Source organism: Lipotes vexillifer, unplaced genomic scaffold (genome assembly GCF_000442215.2).
Source record: "Lipotes vexillifer unplaced genomic scaffold, Lipotes_vexillifer_v1.1 scaffold299, whole genome shotgun sequence".
Classification (NCBI taxonomy): Eukaryota; Metazoa; Chordata; class Mammalia; order Artiodactyla; family Lipotidae; genus Lipotes; species Lipotes vexillifer.
Genome location: NW_006784347.1, coordinates 1,851,351 through 1,871,059, shown reverse-complemented (window position 1 = coordinate 1,871,059; position 19,709 = coordinate 1,851,351). Strand labels below are relative to the sequence as shown.

The 19,709-nt window shown below is 46.8% G+C and overlaps 2 protein-coding genes across 2 annotated transcripts in view; both read right to left on the bottom strand.

Annotated features, from left to right (window-relative positions):
* TACO1 (translational activator of cytochrome c oxidase I) overlaps positions 1-514 on the bottom strand; it is a 4,197-nt gene extending 3,683 nt beyond the window's left edge. Inside the window, exon 1 of the mRNA XM_007456755.1 lies at positions 37-514. Coding sequence (XP_007456817.1) covers positions 37-316 — 280 coding nt within the window. The 5' untranslated portion in view covers positions 317-514. The remainder of the gene's footprint in view (positions 1-36) is intronic.
* Positions 515-12,616: 12,102 nt separating this feature from the next.
* DCAF7 (DDB1 and CUL4 associated factor 7) overlaps positions 12,617-19,709 on the bottom strand; it is a 24,788-nt gene continuing 17,695 nt past the window's right edge. The window contains exons 4-7 of the mRNA XM_007456754.1: positions 19,255-19,373; positions 16,331-16,540; positions 15,265-15,382; positions 12,617-13,068 (exon numbers count right to left, since the gene is read on the bottom strand). Coding sequence (XP_007456816.1) covers positions 12,896-13,068; positions 15,265-15,382; positions 16,331-16,540; positions 19,255-19,373 — 620 coding nt within the window. The 3' untranslated portion in view covers positions 12,617-12,895. The remainder of the gene's footprint in view (positions 13,069-15,264; positions 15,383-16,330; positions 16,541-19,254; positions 19,374-19,709) is intronic.

Genomic DNA, 19,709 nt, shown 5'->3' with positions numbered 1-19,709 from the left:
CCCCCCGGGGGGGGGGGGGGGCCGTCAAGTTCTCACCTTTAACCGCTAGGCGAATGCTCAAACTGAGCTTAGAGAAGACGCGACTCCTTTCGGTGTCCTTGGGACCCTTGATGTGCCGGACTTTGGACCACTTGTTGTGCCCGGCGAGGACTTCTGCCGTGAGGTGCAGCGTCCGGCCCCCACAGGGGCTACAGCCTGGGGACTCAGGCTGGAAGGCCGGGGGAAAGAGCGGAAGAGCCACCCGGACCCCGGGGCCTCGCAACCACAAGCACTGGGCAGCGGCCCTGCTCAAGGTGACAGAGGCCCAAGCCGCCATCGGCTCCGACCCTGGGCCAAAGTCAGCAAGAGCAGTGGCCGAGGTCAGTCCGCCGAGTCCGCCACCGAAACAAGCAGGTCCAGAGCCTGCGGCCTCCTCAACCCGTCACTGGAGAGCCAAAGGCTCAGGCCCACCCCGGGCAGGCGGAACACGAAGTACGCCGCACCTTCACCGCGGCAGCCCACTCCGGGCAGCCGGAACACGAAGTGCGCCGCACCTTCCCCGCGGCAGCCGGGAGCGGGTACATTCAGTGGTGGAGCACACTTCCTTTTCCCGGTCCGTTCCAAAAACGCGTCCCCACCGCCCACAAAAGCCGTTCCGTCGCGTGGTACTTGCTTTTCTGTTGCTTGCAGCTGCGCAGAGCCTGGGCGGAGGTGGGGCAACCCTGAGCTCAATCCGTCCTGGTTGCCTGGGGAGCGCCGGACTTTACTTCCCACAATGATCTAGTAGAGATACATCTTAGTTATGAAACTGATTTTGCTTCAGAATGACTTCCCAACTCTAAGCAGGCCTAGAATGGTAAATGTTTTGTTGTTGCAAAGAAATAGGTAGTTCGATCACTTCACTTGAAGGTAGGGAAATCGCCGCCCAGAGATGTGATTTATCCAATCATTTAGCCTCTCTGAACTTCCTCTTCGATATCTGTAAATAAGGATGCTCCTACTTGCTTTACCAACGTAAGAGGGTTGAAAAAAGCTCTTGGAGCTTTAAAGTAATAAAATCTTATGTAAATAGCAGCAGCGATCATAGTGATGAAGTCCCTAAATGCAAGAGACGCTTGCCATCCTGGAGAGGGAGGATGCTCAGAAGAGTTTCCTGGAGCCTAATTCCCCTCTGCATTTTCCCTCTGCTCTCCCAGAAGAGAAAACCGATGCCATTAGGAGGAGAAGGTACAGAACAAACAAAGCAGCAACTGTGAACAACTTTCCAGTGGCTCCCCAGGCTGGTGAGATTAAATCCAAGAACTTGGTGTGTTAGATAGAGGGCAGGTTAAGTTTGTGGCCTCTGGTCTGAACTGGTGGGTTCAAACCTCGGTTGTTACACTTACTTGTGTAACCTTGGGCAAGTTCCTTTACTTTCCTATATCTCAGTTTTCTTACCTGTAGAATGGCCTTGCTATGATTAAATGGGATAATGGATAAAATACACAGGCATAGGTTTTATGTTATTTTCTAGTTATTATGTAAGAACCTTCGAAATCTCAGATCTACTCATTTTTCTGGTCTCATGTCCTGACACTACAGTCCAGTTGGAGGGAATTATACTCACTGTACGCTGAATACAAGTTCTTTATCACCTCTTTGCCCCTATCTGCTTGGAGTGAACTTCATTGTCTCGGTGATAAAATCTTCATCATGCTTCAAGACCCAGTTCAGCTGTCCCCTCCTTGGTTAAAGCCTTCCTAAGAGTCCTTCTTTGAGTTGGTTTTTTTTTTTTTTGCGGTACGCGGGCCTCTCACTGTTGTGGCCTCTCCCGTTGCGGAGCACAGGCTCCGGACCCGCAGGCTCAGCGGCCATGGCTCACGGGCCCAGCCACTCCGCGGCATGTGGGATCCTCCCGGACCGGGGCACGAACCCGCGCCCCCTGCATCGGCAGGCAGACTCTCAACCGCCGCGCCACCAGGGAAGCCCCCCTTCTTTGAGTTTTTAGCTGTAACTAATAGTGCACTTATGAATTGTTAATTTATTATTTTTTATTATCGAAGCTACTTGGGCTGGGCACTCTCTTCCTTGTACTTTGCAGATTATGTAGAAACACCAGATTGCTCCTACTCCTTCTCCCAATTCTTGTATTAAGCACAAACCTGTGTCTTTGCTGTTCTACCTCACTTCTGGCTAATTTTTGTTCTTCCTTCAAGATTCAGCTCAGGCATCATTTCCCACCAGAGGAAAACATCTGCAAATTCTCCGTTTGGGTTCAGATGCCCTACTCTGTGTGTTCACATAACCCTTCATACATGTCTGTACCTTAACACTTACTTTTTTAATATCAAAATGTTTGTCTCTGCCATCATATTAAATTCTTTGAGAGCAGGACTGTACTCCTGTGCCCAGTACAGCTTTTTTTTTTTTAACAAAAACTTTACTGACATGTAATTTGAATATCATACAAATCACCAATTTAAAGTGTACAATGTTTTTTAGTATATTCAGATTTGTGCAGCCATCACCAAAATTTTACATTTTCATCACTCCCTAAAGAAAGTACCCATTAGCAGTTACTCCCCATTTTCCCCAGTTCCCCCAGTCCTAGGCAACCACCAATTTACTTCTGTCTCTATGGGTCTGCCTATTCTGGACATTTCATATGAATGGAATCATACAATATGTGGTTCTTTTGACTGGCTTCTTTCATTTATCATAATGTTTTCAGGGTTCATCCATGTTGTTAACTAATGTTCCATTGCATGAATATACCACTTTTTATTTATCCATTCATCAGTTGATGGACATTTGGGTTTTTTCCACCTTTTGACCATTCTGAATAATGCTGTTATGAACGTTCACATACAGGTTTTTGCGTAGACATATATTTTCATTTCTCTTGGGTATATTCCTAGGAGTGGAATTGGTGAGTCATACAGTAACTCTGTTTGATCTTTTGAGGAACTGCCAGAGTGTTTTCCAAAATGGTTGCATTGTTTACATCCCTACCAGTAATGTATGAGGGTTCCAATTTCTCCACATCCTTGCCAAAACTTGTTATCATCTCTTTTTGACTCTAGCTGTTGTCATCCTAGTGGGTATGAAGTGGTATTTCATTGTGGTTTTGTTTGTTTGTTTTTTCTCATTGTGGTTTTGATTTCTATTTCCCAGATGACTAATGATGTTGATCATCTTTTCATGTGCTTGCTAGCTATTCATATAGAGTATTACTTTTTGTAATTTAAAAATATAGCTTAGGGGCTTCCCTGGTGGCACAGTGGTTAAGAATCCGCCTGCCAATGCAGGGGAGAGGGGTTTGAGCCCTGGTCAGGGAAGATCACACATGCCACGGAGCAACTAAGCCCCCAAGCCACAACTACTGAGCCCGCGTGCCACAACTACTGAAGCCCGCGTGCCTAGAGCCCGTGCTCCACAACAAGAGAAGCCACCACAATGAGGAGCCTGCGCACTGCAATGAAGAGTAGCCCCTACTCACCGCAACTAGAGAAAGCTCGCGTGCAGAAACAGACCCAACACAGCCAAAATAAATAAAAATAAAAATAAGAATAAAAAATAAGAATATAGCTTAACATAAATGTTACTTCAAGTAGCAAAAAGCAAATGAAGGAAATCTATAATCACAAATAAGAGTAGAGGCCAAGGGCTTCCCTGGTGGCACAGTGGTTGAGAACCTGCCTCAGGGGACACAAGAATATAGCTTAACATAAATGTTACTTCAAGTAGCAAAAAGCAAATGAAGGAAATCTATAATCACAAATAAGAGTAGAGGCCAAGGGCTTCCCTGGTGGCACAGTGGTTGAGAACCTGCCTGCCAATGCAGGGGACACGGGTTCGAGCCCTGGTTTGAGGGATCCCACATGCCGCGGAGCAACTGGGCCCGTGAGCCACAACTACTGAGCCAGCGCATCTGGAGCCTGTGCTCCACAACAAGAGAGGCCGCGACAGTGAGAGGCACGTGCACTGCGATGAGAAGTGGCCTCCGCTCGCTGCAACTAGAGAAAGCCCTCGTACAGAAACAAAGACCCAACACAGCCAAAAATAAATTAATTAATTAAAAATAAAAATGAGTAGAGGCCAAAACAAAGTTTGAGATAGTCCTGGTCCAATCATCCTAAACCCACCAGGGAAAAGCTGTAGTCCAACAATGTCAGGCTATCAACTCACTGCAACAAGGCAAACTGCACACCAGAGGGATGGTGGAGTGTCTCACTAAAGGAAAAGATCGCTATTATATAATTATGGGAATGAGTGGAGGTTAGGTGAAATTTCAGTGAAACAGGGTTTGATATACTCAAAGGAATACAGAGTTATATGAAAAGAGAGTCAACATCAGCTCTGGACTACAAAGTGGACCCAAGGTTAAGTTTCCTCGAAAACTACAATGTTAAATGTGGAAAGTTGTGTTCAGAAAGCCCTGAAGTTCTACACCTGTGTTGGAAATCAAGGCTGCTTTTCTGTCAAAGCAACTTAGATTCTCCAAGCAAGACTGTAAGGCTTCAGTCTCACTGGACATAATTTCAAACAGCAAACTTCCCGACAGTCTATGATTTTATTTATTTATTTATTTATTTATTTATTTATTTATTTATTTTTGGCCACACCACGTGGCATGCGGGATCTTAGTTCCTCGACCAGGGATTGAACCCTGCAGTGGAAGCATGGACTCATCGCTGGACCACCAGGGAATTCCCAGTCTGATTTTAGAGAACAGTTTCTTAGTGAATTTTTAAAAGTCACCCAGAGAAGGGAATTATTATCTGATAAGTTGCAGTGTGTGCTTGGGAGAAATATTGTTTCCTGTTAACTTTGCACCTGGTTTTATCTGTGTCTGTTTATCTGTGATGAATGGCAGGGCAGATTTTTACTTTCTCAGTCTGAGCTAATATTCATGTCTCAAAATGAATTCACAGGTGACTGAACCATTCCTAGAAACCTGGCTGTCAAGATCATTGAGAAAACTTTTTTTTTGGGGGGTGCTGCTTTGGGTCTTTGTTGCTGCACGCAGGTTACTCTTCGTTGCAGTGCGTGCAGTGGCTGCACTGCAGTGCAGTGCTTCTCTTGTTGCAGTGGCTTCTCTTGTTGCAGAGCATGGGTTCTAGAGTAGAGGCTCAGTAGTTGTGGCACAGGGGCTTAGTTGCTTCACGGCATGTGGGATCTTCCAGAACCAGGGCTCGAACCTGTGTCCCCTGAATTGGCAGGCGGATTCCCAACCACTGTACCACCAGGGAAGTCCCTGAAATTTTTAACTGATGATGAACCTTGGATTCTAAAGACTGGCTGAAGGCATCATTCTACTAGGTTTGAACAGGTGTCGTCTAGTACTAATGGCTCTCAGTGAGTAGAACCACACTCGTTACTATTCCAGATTCTCTTGCTAATTTGATGGTGTGGTGGAGATGTTACTTTATTTCCTCTTCCTAGGCACATAGGAAAAATACATTCCTTACAGTTAGGTTGAATGACGTGACTAAAGTGGAAGGCACTTACTAAATACTGGCTCACTGAACCAATCAAAATTTCTTTCTTCTTTTCCTTTGAAATGGCTCAACAAGAGCACAGAATGAAAATAAAAATAAACAGAGGGAGAATTCATCTAGGACTAACAGCATTTGAATAGCAGTGGGATCAAACTCCTCCATCCTATCACATTGGGGCACAGGCTCGGGAAACCAGCTTGGACTTGGAAATTCTAGTCAGCCATCAGAGCCTGATGTCCTCACCCAGGGGACGTGGGAGTTATCATTTCCTGATCAGCCTTCACAGCCAACAGATTACTGAATCCTGATTAGCCTGTCCCGTAAATCTCTTCAGTTGTGCCCTGCCCTCTCCTTCCCTGCTGCTCCTGCCTTAGTTGAGTCTTTTGCTTTTTCTTATGTTGACTATTTTAATAGGTGAGGTGACTCCTTGTCTCACCCCCACTCAGAGGCATGTTCTTCACTGCCTCCTAAAATGCAGAACTGAGCATGACTTCCCTCTGTGTAAATTTTCCAAAGTCTCGTACAGGAGGAAGGTCTAAACTTTCTACAAAGCACAAGACCACCTGCTCCTGCTCGCCTCTCTAGACCCACTTCCCACCACTCCCCACACAAAACCCCACATCACCTTACCATTCTCTGAATAGAACCATATTCTTCTTGCCTCTACAGATTTATACATGGATGTTCTTTCTGCCTTAAATATCTTTCTTTACTCCCAGAAGACTCCAACTCAGCCTTCAAAACCCAGTTCATACACTACAAAGCTACAGTAATCAAGACAGTGTGGTACTGGCACTAAAACAGAAATAGAGATCAATGGAACAGGATAGAAAGCCCAGAGATAAACCCACGCACATATGGTCACCTTATTTTTGATAGAGGAGGCAAGAATATACAATGGAGAAAAGACAGCCTCTTCAGTAAGTGGTGCTGGGAAAACTGGACAGCTCCATGTAAAAGAATGAAATTAGAACACTCCCTAACACCATACACAAAAATAAACTCAAAATGGATTAAAGACCTAAATGTAAGGCCAGACCCTATAAAACTCTTTAGAGGAAAACAGAGGCAGAACACTCTATGACATAAATCACAGCAAGATCCTTTTTGACCCACCTCCTAGAGCAAGCGAAATAAAAACAAAAATAAACAAATGGGACCTAATGAAAATTAAAAGCTGTTGCACAGCAAAGGAAACCATAAACAAGACAAAAAGACAACCCTCAGAATGGGAGAAAATATTTGCAAACGAAGCAACCAACAAAGGATTAATCTCCAAAATATACAAGCAGCTCATTGCAGCTCAATATCCAAAAAGACAAACAACCCAATCCAAAAATGGGCAGAAGACCTAAATAGACATCTCTTCAAAGATATACAGATTGCCAACAAACACATGAAAGGATGCTCAACGACACTAATCATTAGAGAAATGCAAATCAAAACTAAAATGAGGTTATCACCTCACACCAGTCAGAATGGCCATCATCAAAAAATCTATAAGCAATAAATGCTGGAGAGGGTGTGGAGAAAAGGGAACCCTCTTGCACTGTTGGTGGGAATGTAAATTGATACAGCCACTATGGAGAACAGTATGGAGGTTCCTTAAAAAACTAAAAATAGAACTACCATACGACCCAGCAATCCCACTACTGGGCATATACCCTGAGAAAACCATAATTCAAAAAGAGTCATGTACCACAATGTTCATTGCAGCACTATTTACAATAGCCAGGACATGGAAGCAACCTAAGTGTCCATCGACAGGTGAATGGATAAAGAAGATGTGGCACATATATATACAATGGAATATTACTCAGCCATAAAAAGAAACGAAACTGAGTTATTTGTAGTGAGGTGAATGGACCTAGAGTCTGTCATACAGAGTGAAGTAAGTCAGAAAGAGAAAAACAAATACCGTATGCTAACACATATATATGGAACCTAAAAAAGAAAAAAAAATGCTTCTGAAGAACGTAGGGGCAAGACAGGAATAAAGACACAGATGTAGAGAATGGACTTGAGGACACAGGTAGGGGGAAGGGTAAGCTGGGACGAAGTGAGAGAGTGGCGTGGATGTATATACACTACCAAATGTAAAATAGATAGCTAGTGGGAAGCAGCCGCATAGCACAGGGAGATCAGCTCGGTGCTTTGTGACGACCTAGAGGGGTGGGATAGGGAGGGAGGGTGGGAGGGAGACGCAAGATGGAGGAGATATGGGGATATATGTATATGTATAGCTGATTCACTTTGTTATACAGCAGCAACTAACACACCATTGTACAGCAATTATACTCCAATAAAGATGTTAAAACAACAACAACAAAAAAAACCCGTTCAATCATCCTTCGTGTTGTGAAGTTTTCCCTGACCCTCTCTGGCTCCCACCCAGACACAGGTGATCACCTCCTCCTCAGGGCCACCAGAGAACCTGAACACACCCATCACTGCACAACACTGCCAGTGTTTCTTTATGTAGATGTCTCTTCTGGTTGACTGTGAGTGACCTGAGGGTCATGGCCCCCAGCAGACAGTAGGTGGTCTGTATTTTGTTAAAGGTGATGAATTAGGCCAACAGATAGTGTGATGGGCTGGGGTGGAGGTCTAATCCCCCAGCCAGTGTCTCTGGAACATGACCACAGTGGCAGAATGGGAAGAACTGAATTGATCACAAGAAGAAATTCAGTCAATCTATACATGTTCAAGTTTTATTACAAAGTATGATGGGCAGAAAATACGGTACTTCTTATACAGGAGGCTGAACAGAATGAAAGGGTGAAAATTAGGTTTAATATACTCAGAAAGCAAGAAATAAAATCATAGATAACACTCCACTTTCAGGTGACTTTGAAGTAGCCTTCAATGGAGATTTACCATCATGGTTTCACAGCACAGTGTTAAAAATTTTTTTACAAGCCCTGTGTATAATCAATCCTGTGAAAATAATGTTTTTTTAAAAAAATGGTTACAGTACAGTTCTGCAAGGGGCAGCTTCCTCTCCACCTGACCATGGGATGCCACAAAACCTATAATGTAGAGGAAAAGTTTAAATATATAACAGGAAATTAAGTTCAGACACACTAGGCTAAAGGGGACAGAAATGGACTGGCTAGCGCTTAACACTTCAGAGAACAAGGAATCTCCATTTTCTCTACATAGAGATTTGTACAATCATGCTACAAATTCACGCTCGGGGGAGGAAGGATGGAAAGTCACTGAAAGAGGGGTCATCAAATACACAGGAACCATATCAAATGATCCATATTCGACTCAAGCAAGTCAAAGCTTTAGCTCCACAAGTTTCATAACACACTGTATTACCACAATCAACCCAAGGTGAGAACATTCTTTTAAATAGCAGGTATCACAAGTTCTTATTCATAGGGTTTTCCCAAAGGCCAGTACTTGTAAGTTTTCCAGCTCTTACACAGACTGCCAGCATCCTCCTTCCTCTTGAGTTTATACTTTGATTGGCTTATCTGTTTCTGGCTTGATACACCAGTCCAAGCCTCTTGGGAAGGTACCTGCATGTTTCTACACTTAAAAAATCACATCCAGGACGTAGCCTGAGAGGAGCTGGCCCATCCCATGTGGCCACACATTTGACTTTGACCACGAGCAGCAATGACAATGGTGGGAAAAGAGGACGAGGCTCTGCAACACCGAGTAGCTGGCCCAGCCAGTGCAGGGATGGCAATTCTTGGAGAGCCTGGCCCAGGGTTCACAGTGACTGCTCAGCTCAGCTTTCCTCCCAGGGAAAACCCAACTTCAGTGCCAAGCATGACCCTCCCTCCTCATCCTGGAGCGCAGACAGGAAAGGGAAGAGGCTGCTTTGCGGCTTCTACTTTAATGGTCTCCCTTCTCCCAGGTCAGGCAGTCAAAGGAGCTGGGGACAGTGGAGGGAAGTTACTAGGCTGGCCTCCCGTGGTTGGTAGACCCTGCAGCTCCTACATACCTTACAGCCTGGGAATTCAAGGCCCAGGTTGCAGCAGGGAGAAAGTTCTACAGTGGAAAGGCAGTGGGAAGGTAAAGAGGAAGAGAGAAGACAAAAGGGAGGGGGGAAAGTCAGCATGACTGTTTATAACCTCTGCTTCTTCTCTCTACAAACCTACAACCAAGAAGAGCCATGGTCTGGAATGATCGAGGGACTCCCACTCCTGCAAGTTTCTACCACCAAACGACACTAGGGCTGAACTGCAGCAGGAAGGGGTGCCCCTGTCACCCTGTCCCCAGTTACCCCGCATCACAGGCACCTGATGAACAGTCCAGGAAGGCTGACACAGGCCGAGAGCACAGTCTCACTCCACAGCCACGTGACAGTCGGAATGCTTCCCCAGCTCAGACCTTTACTGCTCTCTAATATTTTCTCCTTTGCTACCACTGCTTTTCTCCCACATCCTAAATCTCCTCCTAAAATTTCAGACACACCTGCCATCAAAAACTCATCGGAGTCTTAATGTTTTCTGTTTCTTAACCAGTTCTCTGAGAGCCGATCCTGGTTCTGATAAGAAATTCTCACCTGGTTATCAAGGATCTTCCCTCTTCAAGTCCTCATCTTTCAGCCTGGCTCCTCCCTGGAAAGAGAGGCGTCTGACTCTCCTGGGTGTAAACAACTCAAACTCTTGAAGGACTTGGATCCATTCACCAGCTCTCTGATGGGGAACCTGAGGCCTCATTTATTCAGCACCCCCCTCCCCTCAGAGCAGACAAGGAAAACAAAGGCGGCTGCGGCTCAGGGGGCCAGAAGCATGTCAAAGGGCCACCGCCCAGAGAGCCAGAGCCCAGAGGTGCTGCCGCAGCCTTTCCAGTGCAGTCCCGGCAGTGGCTCTTCTCATGTTCAAGGAGAGCAGAGACAGAGCCTCCCAACCTATTCTTGCTGGTTGGCAATCTGAGAACCTAAACACATTAAACAAACACTTGCTTTTGAAACTACAACGGATCTCTACTTCCTGTGGCGTGGCTGACTAAGAGGCTTTCTAAATCCTGAGACTACAGATATCCCCTCCTCAGCCATGAGGCCATCTGGCCCATGGCATAAAGGGAGGGTGAGGGAGCCGGGACTTCAAAATCCCAGCATGCCAGCTACTGTGTGTCTGTGTCTGCTTGCAGGGACTGGGGAGTCTCACCTGGGCCCAAGTGGGATGTTGAAAGGAAGAGGACCAGACCACACTGCAGGGCCTAAGGAGGGTGACAGGACTGGGAGTCTGCAGGGCAAGGAAAAAAAACATTCAAAGTTGTTGTTTTCCACAGTAAATAGCAACTTTATCCAAATATATCCCTATTCTTATTAACAAATTTTTTTTCTCCAGATTATTTTCAAGTTAGAGTGGAAAACTCTGCTCAGCACTCAAGACCACGAAAGTGCAGATCAGGAAAGGAATCTTAACCCAGAGCTCAGTGTAGTTAAGGCCTGCCCCAGCAGGACCAGCCCCCTCTACCATTGGACCTTCATTTCAGACCCTTTTCCACAGGAAGGAACTGACAGCCTCCTAGGGCAAGTGACATTCAATTTATACTTGCTACCCTTGAGGGAAGGACCCTGGAACCATCAAACACAATAACAAGCAGAGGAGGATTCTGACCAAGAACTGTTCGCTTTACATCTCCAAATGATGCAGTGCAAATCTGGTGGTAAGTGCAGGAGAGATGATCTCAAGCAGACGGCCAGCCAAAGAGCCTCAAAATCAGAACAATGTATAAAGGGAGAAGGGGAAATACCCTGACTAAAAAAAAGAGCCTTTTTCTTTGGGACTAGCCCCTGTGTACTAAAGCAAAGAGCTATGACTTTGGGGATACAAATACACCTGCTTCTGAAAAGTAAGACTCAACCAAGAGAGTTTAAGTGCCCAGAAGGACAAAGCTAACTGCTTTGTTTCTCAAAAGCAGTTGAGAACTGGACAAAACCATTGGCCTCAAGGTCTGCTTCTCTCCTACTCTTGGACGCTCAACTCAGAGGGTCTCAGAAACCTTCCGGCACTTGGCAGAGCGTGGCAAACTCCCCCCGCCACCCCACGCCCTGACTCTGAGCATGTCCCCAATTCTGCCTGCCCAAGGGTTCACCTACCACTGGACTCACAAACAGGCCCCCTCCACGGAACTCGCTCATATAACGGACACAAACACCCACAGCCTACAATCCAGTACTGCTCAGAACCTAACCCGGGGTCAGGGAGGCTGACAGGGGTTCGTGGAGTTCTGAACTGGCTGACCCTAGGTCTCTGAAGCTTTTCTTGCTCTCTATATAACTGATGGCCTGGGATCACCACAGCCTATTGGTCCACCCTTTGCAAGAGCTGACAGTCTCCCACACTCTAAAGGAGATCCTGCTCAGGCTAGATGCTCAGACTGTGCACCTGTCAAGCAGGGCTCTCTCACCTCAGAGCACTCTATCCAAAGAGCGGCCAATATACTGCCAGTCACAGTAAACTAAACAAACAGAGGTACTGAAGTTCAGCTTATACTTCATTCTTGCCTATCATTCAAGACATGAAAGAGATTGGCCGGGGGCTTATATCTGGAGGGAAAAACAGACTCTCAAACTAGGTACTGGAAACATGCTCTAAGCTCAGGCGCTCCAATCAGCCTGGCTAGCTCAGAGCTAACACGTGCCCAGGAGGTCCTGGGGGGCTGGACAGGGGTAGTTCCGGGAGTAACAGAAGGAGTCACATGTCTGTTTCGGAGCCCAGAATGCCCTTGAGAAGAGCCAGGCTGAGCAAAGGTGTGAGAGCTGGCTGACTTCAGAGCACCGAGTCGGTTTGGGACTCCAGGTCAGGTATGTTCCGCTCAGGCAGTGATTCAAGAAGACAAACTGCTCATGGGGTCAAGGGCCTGGGGCCAGATCCGGACAGGGAGGGAAGAGAGGAAGGTGCTAACAGGGAGGGCTATGAAACAAAGGAAGAGACCAGGGAGTAAAATTCTTTTCGTAAAAAAATTAGCCTGATAGATAAAAAATATACAAAGTTGAAGTTTGTTAAAGACATTGATAACAGGAGGAAAGACAACTTTGAACTGGCATTTGTTCCCACCTAAGTGCTCACGTGGACACGGACACAGATTGCTGCCTCGGGCAGCAGCAGACAGAGACGTCTGGGACAGATGAATACAAACAGAGCCGGTGCCCACAATGCTCATTAACACAATGGCTGACAAACAAATATGCAGAAATTTTTAATTGAGGAACCAAAGGACATGAGGAAAAGAGAGAAAATCTTAAAACTCAGCCTTGGGCTGAGGAGGCGCCACATGGCACTGAGTCCGGCCCAGAGAACAGTGGGGTGACTGGCCGGGAACTCCTAGAGCAGCTTCTGGGAACAGTGGGTGCAAAGCAATGAAAGACGTACTGGCCACCGGAAACATGTTTCTTCTTACTTTGGGGGTGGGACAGAGGTGGGAAACACACAAGCCCCTGCCTCGTGGGCACGGCGCCACCGACACTACACTCTGAGTATCTCCAGGCAGTTGTTGTAGCAGATGGCAATCCAGTCGGGCTGAGTCGACGCCCACTGCACGTTGTTGATCTCTCCCTCGGCTGTGTAGGCCAGGATAGGGTCCTCGATGGCCCGGGGCATTTGTTGGATGTCCCAGATGAGGGCCTGATGGTCATCCGCTACGGACACAGAGAGCAAGCAAGCAAGGTCACAACTCAGGCAGTGAGGACCACGACCCCTGCACCTGAGCGGGGACCGCAGTTTACGGAGCATTCATTCACCAAAACCCCAGTGAGGTAGGTTTTACTGCAAGCCCCCATTTTATAAATGAGGAAATGTTAAGGCACATGCCCCAAACCACAGAGCTATGCAGCAGTGAGTGGCAGAGCCCGGACGCACAGCAAGGCTGCTGCCCCTGACCCATTCACAGCAGAGCTGGGATGGCGGAAAGGACTTGGATGGGCACCTCATCTCATCTGGGGCAGGCATCGGGCAGGCATCAGGAAAGGAAGAAGGGATGGGATAAAAATGATCCCCAAACATGTCATTTTCAGCCACTTAAAGTACTTGAGTGATTAAAGATCCCTCTCTGACGATTCAATTATTTAATGGGATCCTTTTCCCTCCATCTTATGGGCATTTATACATCAATGAGGTGTTATACAGATAATGAGATAAAGTGCTGTGGGGACACGTGCCCAAGAAAAGGGCCCTGGGAAATACCAGAAAGAAGGAAAGCACCTTAAAAAGACACATAAGCACATGAAAAGTGACTGGAAAGAAACATATCAAAATGAGACCAGTGGTACCATTAGGACCGCAAGGTTATGAGTTATGTTTACTTTTCTCTAGTTCCTAAGTGATGTGTAATGTGGTAGTCATGTTACTTTTACGATCAAAATAATAAGTTCTTAATTTAAGAGAGGAAAAAAAAGGGCAATGACCTTCCACACCACAGTGTCCCCTAGTCCCATCACCCATCCCGACGTGAAAGCCTGTCTCTCTCCTGAATAAACCAAACCCTCAGAGGCCGCATAACCTGGGCATGGGTGAGAGATGCCCTTCCCAGGACTATCTGCATCAAGTGATCTGGGAAGTTGTTTTAAACACTCGGCACCTCTAAAGCACTAAGTGCCTTTTCCTCAACGCTCAACTGAGCACGCTCTTCAGCACCAGCTCCTGCCACTGGAAGGAGACAGGGTGGGTGCAGCACCCAGGGCAGCAGCAGGTCTGCAGAGGCAGCCGCTGGGAGCCGAAGGCGGGCTTCTGCTGGGTGGGCCGACACTGTTCTCCTTTCTTTCTTCCTTCTCCTCCTGCCCTTCCCTGGCCGCACTCCCGGGAAAAAGCGGGCGAGTGAAGAAGTCAGGCCACAACATGAGGCACGCAGGACGGCGCTGGGCCTCAAGGAGACAGACAGGCGTGAGCAGAGGGCCCCAAACAGGAAGAGCTTCGTGCCTTTCGAATTCATGCTAAAATGGCAGAAAACCATCAAACTACATTGCTCCTCTGGCTCTATAATGAACAAGGAAATGAGGATGCTACTGATTTGTGAGGAGGGGAAAAGTATGTCAGGAGGAAACCCAAGGCTCTGAAAAAGATAAGGAGCACAACATTATGGGGCTAGAGTGGAATCCTGTCTGTAAAATAAAGGGACAGGTATTCATATGGGAGGGATGTGTACACAGGGATCCACCTAAAAGGGTCTGGAAGGAGACATACCGACCGTTGTGAGAGGTGCCACCTATACAAAGTGGGGCTGAAGTGGAAATGGGAAAGGAAGGAGAGAAGATGATGTTCACCTTCCTTTTTTTTCACATCTCTGTATTGTTGAAGTTTTAATAGCAGGTATTGTTTCTAGAATACAAGCACACTGACGGCCAGCGTATTTTTAAGGGGTACTCTTTTGGGTCTGGCAAATGGAGAAACGGGAACTACACGTCACACACCACTGACCCGGGCAGGCTGTGCAGGCCCTTCCATGCACCCAGAACTCAGTGCAGGGGGCATGTGCTTTTGGCATCTCCCAGGCGATAGGACCAAAGAGTCAGTTACATCCAAGAGAGACTACGCCCTCCTTCATACTCCTGGATGAGTCCTCGGTGCCGACCTAGATTTCAGAGGCGCACAGTAGCTGGCAAAAGCCTATTAACGGGTACACGATGTAAGTAGTATACAGATGCCCTGACATCACTGAGGGTACAAAGTCATCTGGAAATCCGGACTGCTTCAATCTCACAAGCATAGGGAGGCTCTCAATGGAGTTACTCTGTGTAAACCTCTCAAAGTATCCTTGGAATACAGTAAGGATTACAATTCTAAGGAGACAAGAGGAAGATCTTACCACTCCCTCCCCATTGCCCCCTGCCAGTAATTACCTGCAGTACAGATGTGGCAGGATGAATGTGGGGCCCAAGCAATGCCATTGACACATGCTCGGTGGTTGTTTAACCTGGCGACAGGCGTGCAGGGAACTCGAACGTCCAGAATCACTACCTGCAGAAATAACAAGGAAGAGGCCCAGAAACTTCAGGGTGTGACAGAAAAAAACAAGACACTACACAAGAGAGAGAAAAAAAAATTTGTTTAACTTGTTCATTTGTAGATTTAAAGACTCTTAGAGACAGAGCGTCTCGGTCCCCAAAGTAGCTACAGGATTGAGGAAAAAGAAAAAAAAGGCACAGCTAGTTTCTAGTCTGTGTCATAAGTAGCTCAGGGCCTTTAGGCTGCAGGGGAGAAGGCAGAGTAAGTAACATGAATTTGAATAATCCACCAAGCCCTATTAGGTGCATGTGCTAAGGATTCTGTGTGTGCTCAGCTGGGCAGCATGGAAGCCCTCTCCCCCAACCCCCGCAGCAAAAGTTGAAAGGTAAGCAGCCCAAGGTACTGGTTTCATCAAGATAAAATTCATCACTGCATCATCTCCACCCACAGTTTACTGCTTTTATCAAATAACAGGCTACAGAGTTGCCACTTCCACATCTGTTCACTAAGGCTGGCAGAATCTGTCCAGACCCAGAGGGGAAAACTGCCTGTTTCTTTACTCGGCACCATAAGCACGTGTGATTTGGTTTACTCTTTAGATACTGCTTTTCTTGGCTCCTACTCCAACTCTCCAAGTAGTAAAAGTTCTTAACACACAGTCCTTGTTCTAGATCAGGTTTTCTCAGTTTCAGCACTCCTGACATTTCGGGTCAGATAATTCTGTAATGTGAGGAGTGGTCCTGTGCACCACAGGACGTGCAGTAGCATCCCTGGCCTCCACCCACTAGACACCAGTAGCACCGCCCCTCCCCCTCCCACCCCCGAAGGTCTCCAGATATTTCCAAAAATCCTCTGAGGAGACAATGGCGACCAGTTGAGAACCACTCTTCTAGATACAGTAAGTAAGCAGAGCTGGAGCTGAGTGGCAGGGCCTATGTTAGCCTCAAGCGGGGCTCTCACCTCCATTCCATCCATGGCCATGGTGGCTAGGTAGTTGGGGTCCTGCTTGTTCCAGCAGAGACGAAGCAGTGGGTGATGCTGTGGGTCTTCGTAAATGATGGTGCTGTGTTCTAGATGACGGAGGTCAAACATCCGCACCGAGCCATCAGCACCCACAGAGGCAAACATGTCCCTGCCACCCCCGGCCCGGCTAAATGCAATATCATAGACCTGTTGGTGAATAAGAAGCATCAGTCGGATTCAGCTCTGTTACCACCCTTTCCTGTAACAGGGAAATCTGCTATCCCTAGTTCATCTAAACCCTTGCTCATGACCCAAAAGGAGGTAAACAAAGCCAAACAGCGCCTGTGAGGACTGGGACCTGAGAGTGCTAACATCAGTGACTTTCCAAAGACTGAAGGTCATTCTGCTCTGGAAACTGGCTGGCTTCTTCTCACTTCCTGCTTTCCAAGGATTCTTCCTCCACCTCCCGTGATAAAACAAAGACCACATACCCTGCTGACCGGCAGAGCACAAGTAGCTCTGAGCAAGTATTCTGTAGTCTTGGACAGGCTCAGTGAAGCCAGAGCCAGTGGCTGTCTCCTGCCACCCTGTTACAAGATGGAGACATTTATTTCCTGGGCCTTCGTGGCTTTCATTTGTGTGTGATCAGAGGCAAATCCATGAGCACATTAAGGCCAAGATCATCGATTTGCTGGGTGGAAGCAGCCACGGTTCTGCTGAGAAACCTGGATCTGAGACTCATTTGCGAGAAAGAGGTAACAGCAGTTTTGAATCTCGGGAGGCTCAGGTGTTCCTATACTTACGAAGAGGCTTAATACCGCTCTCTTGTCCTAGGACATGCTATCTCTTCTCCTAGTTGGTTTGTGTTCATAAGTGAATCAATTTAGGTTTTTTGAATCATTGTTTCCTGCACTTATTACTTGCTGCAAACATTGCACTCTGCTAATGTCTATGAGAAAACAGAGGCAGAGAGCAACAGAGAACTTCAGAGAAAGGCACAAAGAGAGCCAGACAAAGCCAGAGCCAGACAAGCGGAGAGAGAATATCTGAAAAACGAAAACAAAATGCCAAACAAAACCCATCTTCTGGGGCCAAGGACAATAACGGCTAACTTCCAGGGGGACATGAGTGGAATCCCTCCCTCAGTAACGTGACTCCAGCCTTCTGGAGGTTCCACCTACTAAGGGACACTGGCAAACAAGCATCTGTTTCTATTCAACTTCATAACTTCCTTTTCCTCTGGCTGACTGTGAAGAAATTACACTTCTCTTTCTGTAGTAGGAATTAGGAGTGGTTCAATGGGGAACTGGGCTGGTCATCACAAAGAGGTCTGACAGATCAAGGCTCTGTCCAACACCAACCAGCTACCTTAGGGCTGGAGTGTGTTTATCCATATGTGCACCCAGGGTTGGCTCCCAGTAACTCGCAGGGACAGGGACACCACGGCAGCACCACTAAGCAGTAAGGTTCTCACAGGCAACATGGCCGAGTGTGTAAAGCTCAGCTCTGACTGCTTCTTCTTGTGTGCTCCACCAGTGTATTTCATCATAAGCCAAAGGAGGGAAATAACTCCCAGATATATGCTACCCTCCTCTGCACCAATCTGCCAGTAGCAACGAGAACCTCCTGGTAAGTCTTTACTTCAACAGAGAGAGGTGGGCTGAGAAAAATCTAAGGTGCCAGGAGGCATCATGTTCCTCTCAGAACAACCACCCTGAGATTCATTTCTTCGAGGCCGGGGTGCTGGTCCAGGGCCCATTTGCTGTTGAGATCGCTGCTCCCATTGTCTACACTGCACTCCCTCACTGCAGCTCCGGTGTGGCTTCTCAGCTTTACCATCATCTGTGTAAGCAATCTCCTCATTAAATCCCCTCAGTTTAAATATTTAAAGTAGCTCTAGGTTTCTGGGTTGGACCCTGACAGAGAACAGCAGGCTAAGCTGTCACAGAACCAAAATGCAGCAACCTGTTCCACTTGATGCCAAGAGGGCTCCCAGAACCTCCTTATACCAATCTTCTCGGCAGGACAAACTCTTCCTTCGCCCCTTGGCTTACGGCAGGCAAGTCCAGCAGATTTGTAACAGATCTTACCACTGGGAGCACAGAAAGCCAAAGAACAACCTCTCACTAAGAATGATAATCTGGTCACCAACTTTCCATTCTGTGGACAACCTCAAGTTTCTCACCTAATGTCAAGGCATCCTTTTTATCGGTACAGATATTAATCATCTTCACTGTGCAGGGTACGATAGAAAAGAAAACACCACCCACAGGAAACGTCCTGTAATTTTTCTGGTAGAGGACCAGCATGCAGCGGCTCTGGCAGTTAAAGATTTATGACCATTTTACAAAATGACTCAGAAGAATGCTTTGTTAACACAATTACAGATAGCTTCCTTTGGCTCTTCCAATAAACACATGAGAAACATCACCATCAAAATAAACCATATTCAATTCCAAATAGTATTAAAAGTATAAGCATTAAGTGAACATACTAGAATTTCATAAAACAAGTTTAGAGAAAAATTAATGATTAAGTTTTGTCTGCCAGGAAATTTTCCCTCTTCTTGCCTCCCTGCTCCCAAAAAAGTAAATATATTTCAAGATAGGTGTTACTCTAAGATTATTTTTTAACCACATCAAGTCCAAGTTTGTCTATAAGAGATTTCATTGTTAAAACCCAGCAATCTCTGGCACAGAAAGAAAAACTGTAACAGACTATGGAATGTTTACACCAGCCAAAAAAAAAAAATACACTCATTTATAACAGTGCTGTTTTCCACTGTTCTGACACATTACTATTTTCAATTTAGACAAGACGACGTCAGCATTATGATTTTCCATGTCATTTGCAAAACAGGGAGAGAACAGCCTGACTTCACACTGAAGGCATAGAAAGCAGCTGTGCACCAGCATCAGTACCTCTTTGTCATGGGCAATCAGCTGGGTCTTCACATGGCCGGACACAAGATTCACTCGCCCCAACACCTGCCCGGTCTCCAGTCCCCATATGGTACATGTCGTGTCAATGCTGGAGGTACCTGGAAACAAACAGTGCAAGTCAGCAGCTGACGGGGGTGAAGTTCCCACGCCAGCTTCTCTCCTTGTCCCTATTCATCTATTCAGCCCAGGAGACAACGCACTGCAAACACTTCTTGAGTACAGGGAGGGAGAGCCCAAAAGAGTCACGTGGGCTTCCCTGGTGGCGCAGTGGTTGAGAGTCCGCCTGCCGATGCAGGGGAAGTGAGTTCGTGCCCCGGTTCGGGGAGATCCCACATGCCGCGGAGCGGCTGGGCCCGTGAGCCATGGCCGCGGAGCCTGTGCTCCGCAACGGGAGAGGCCACAGTAGTGAGAGGCCCGCGTACCGGAAAAAAAAA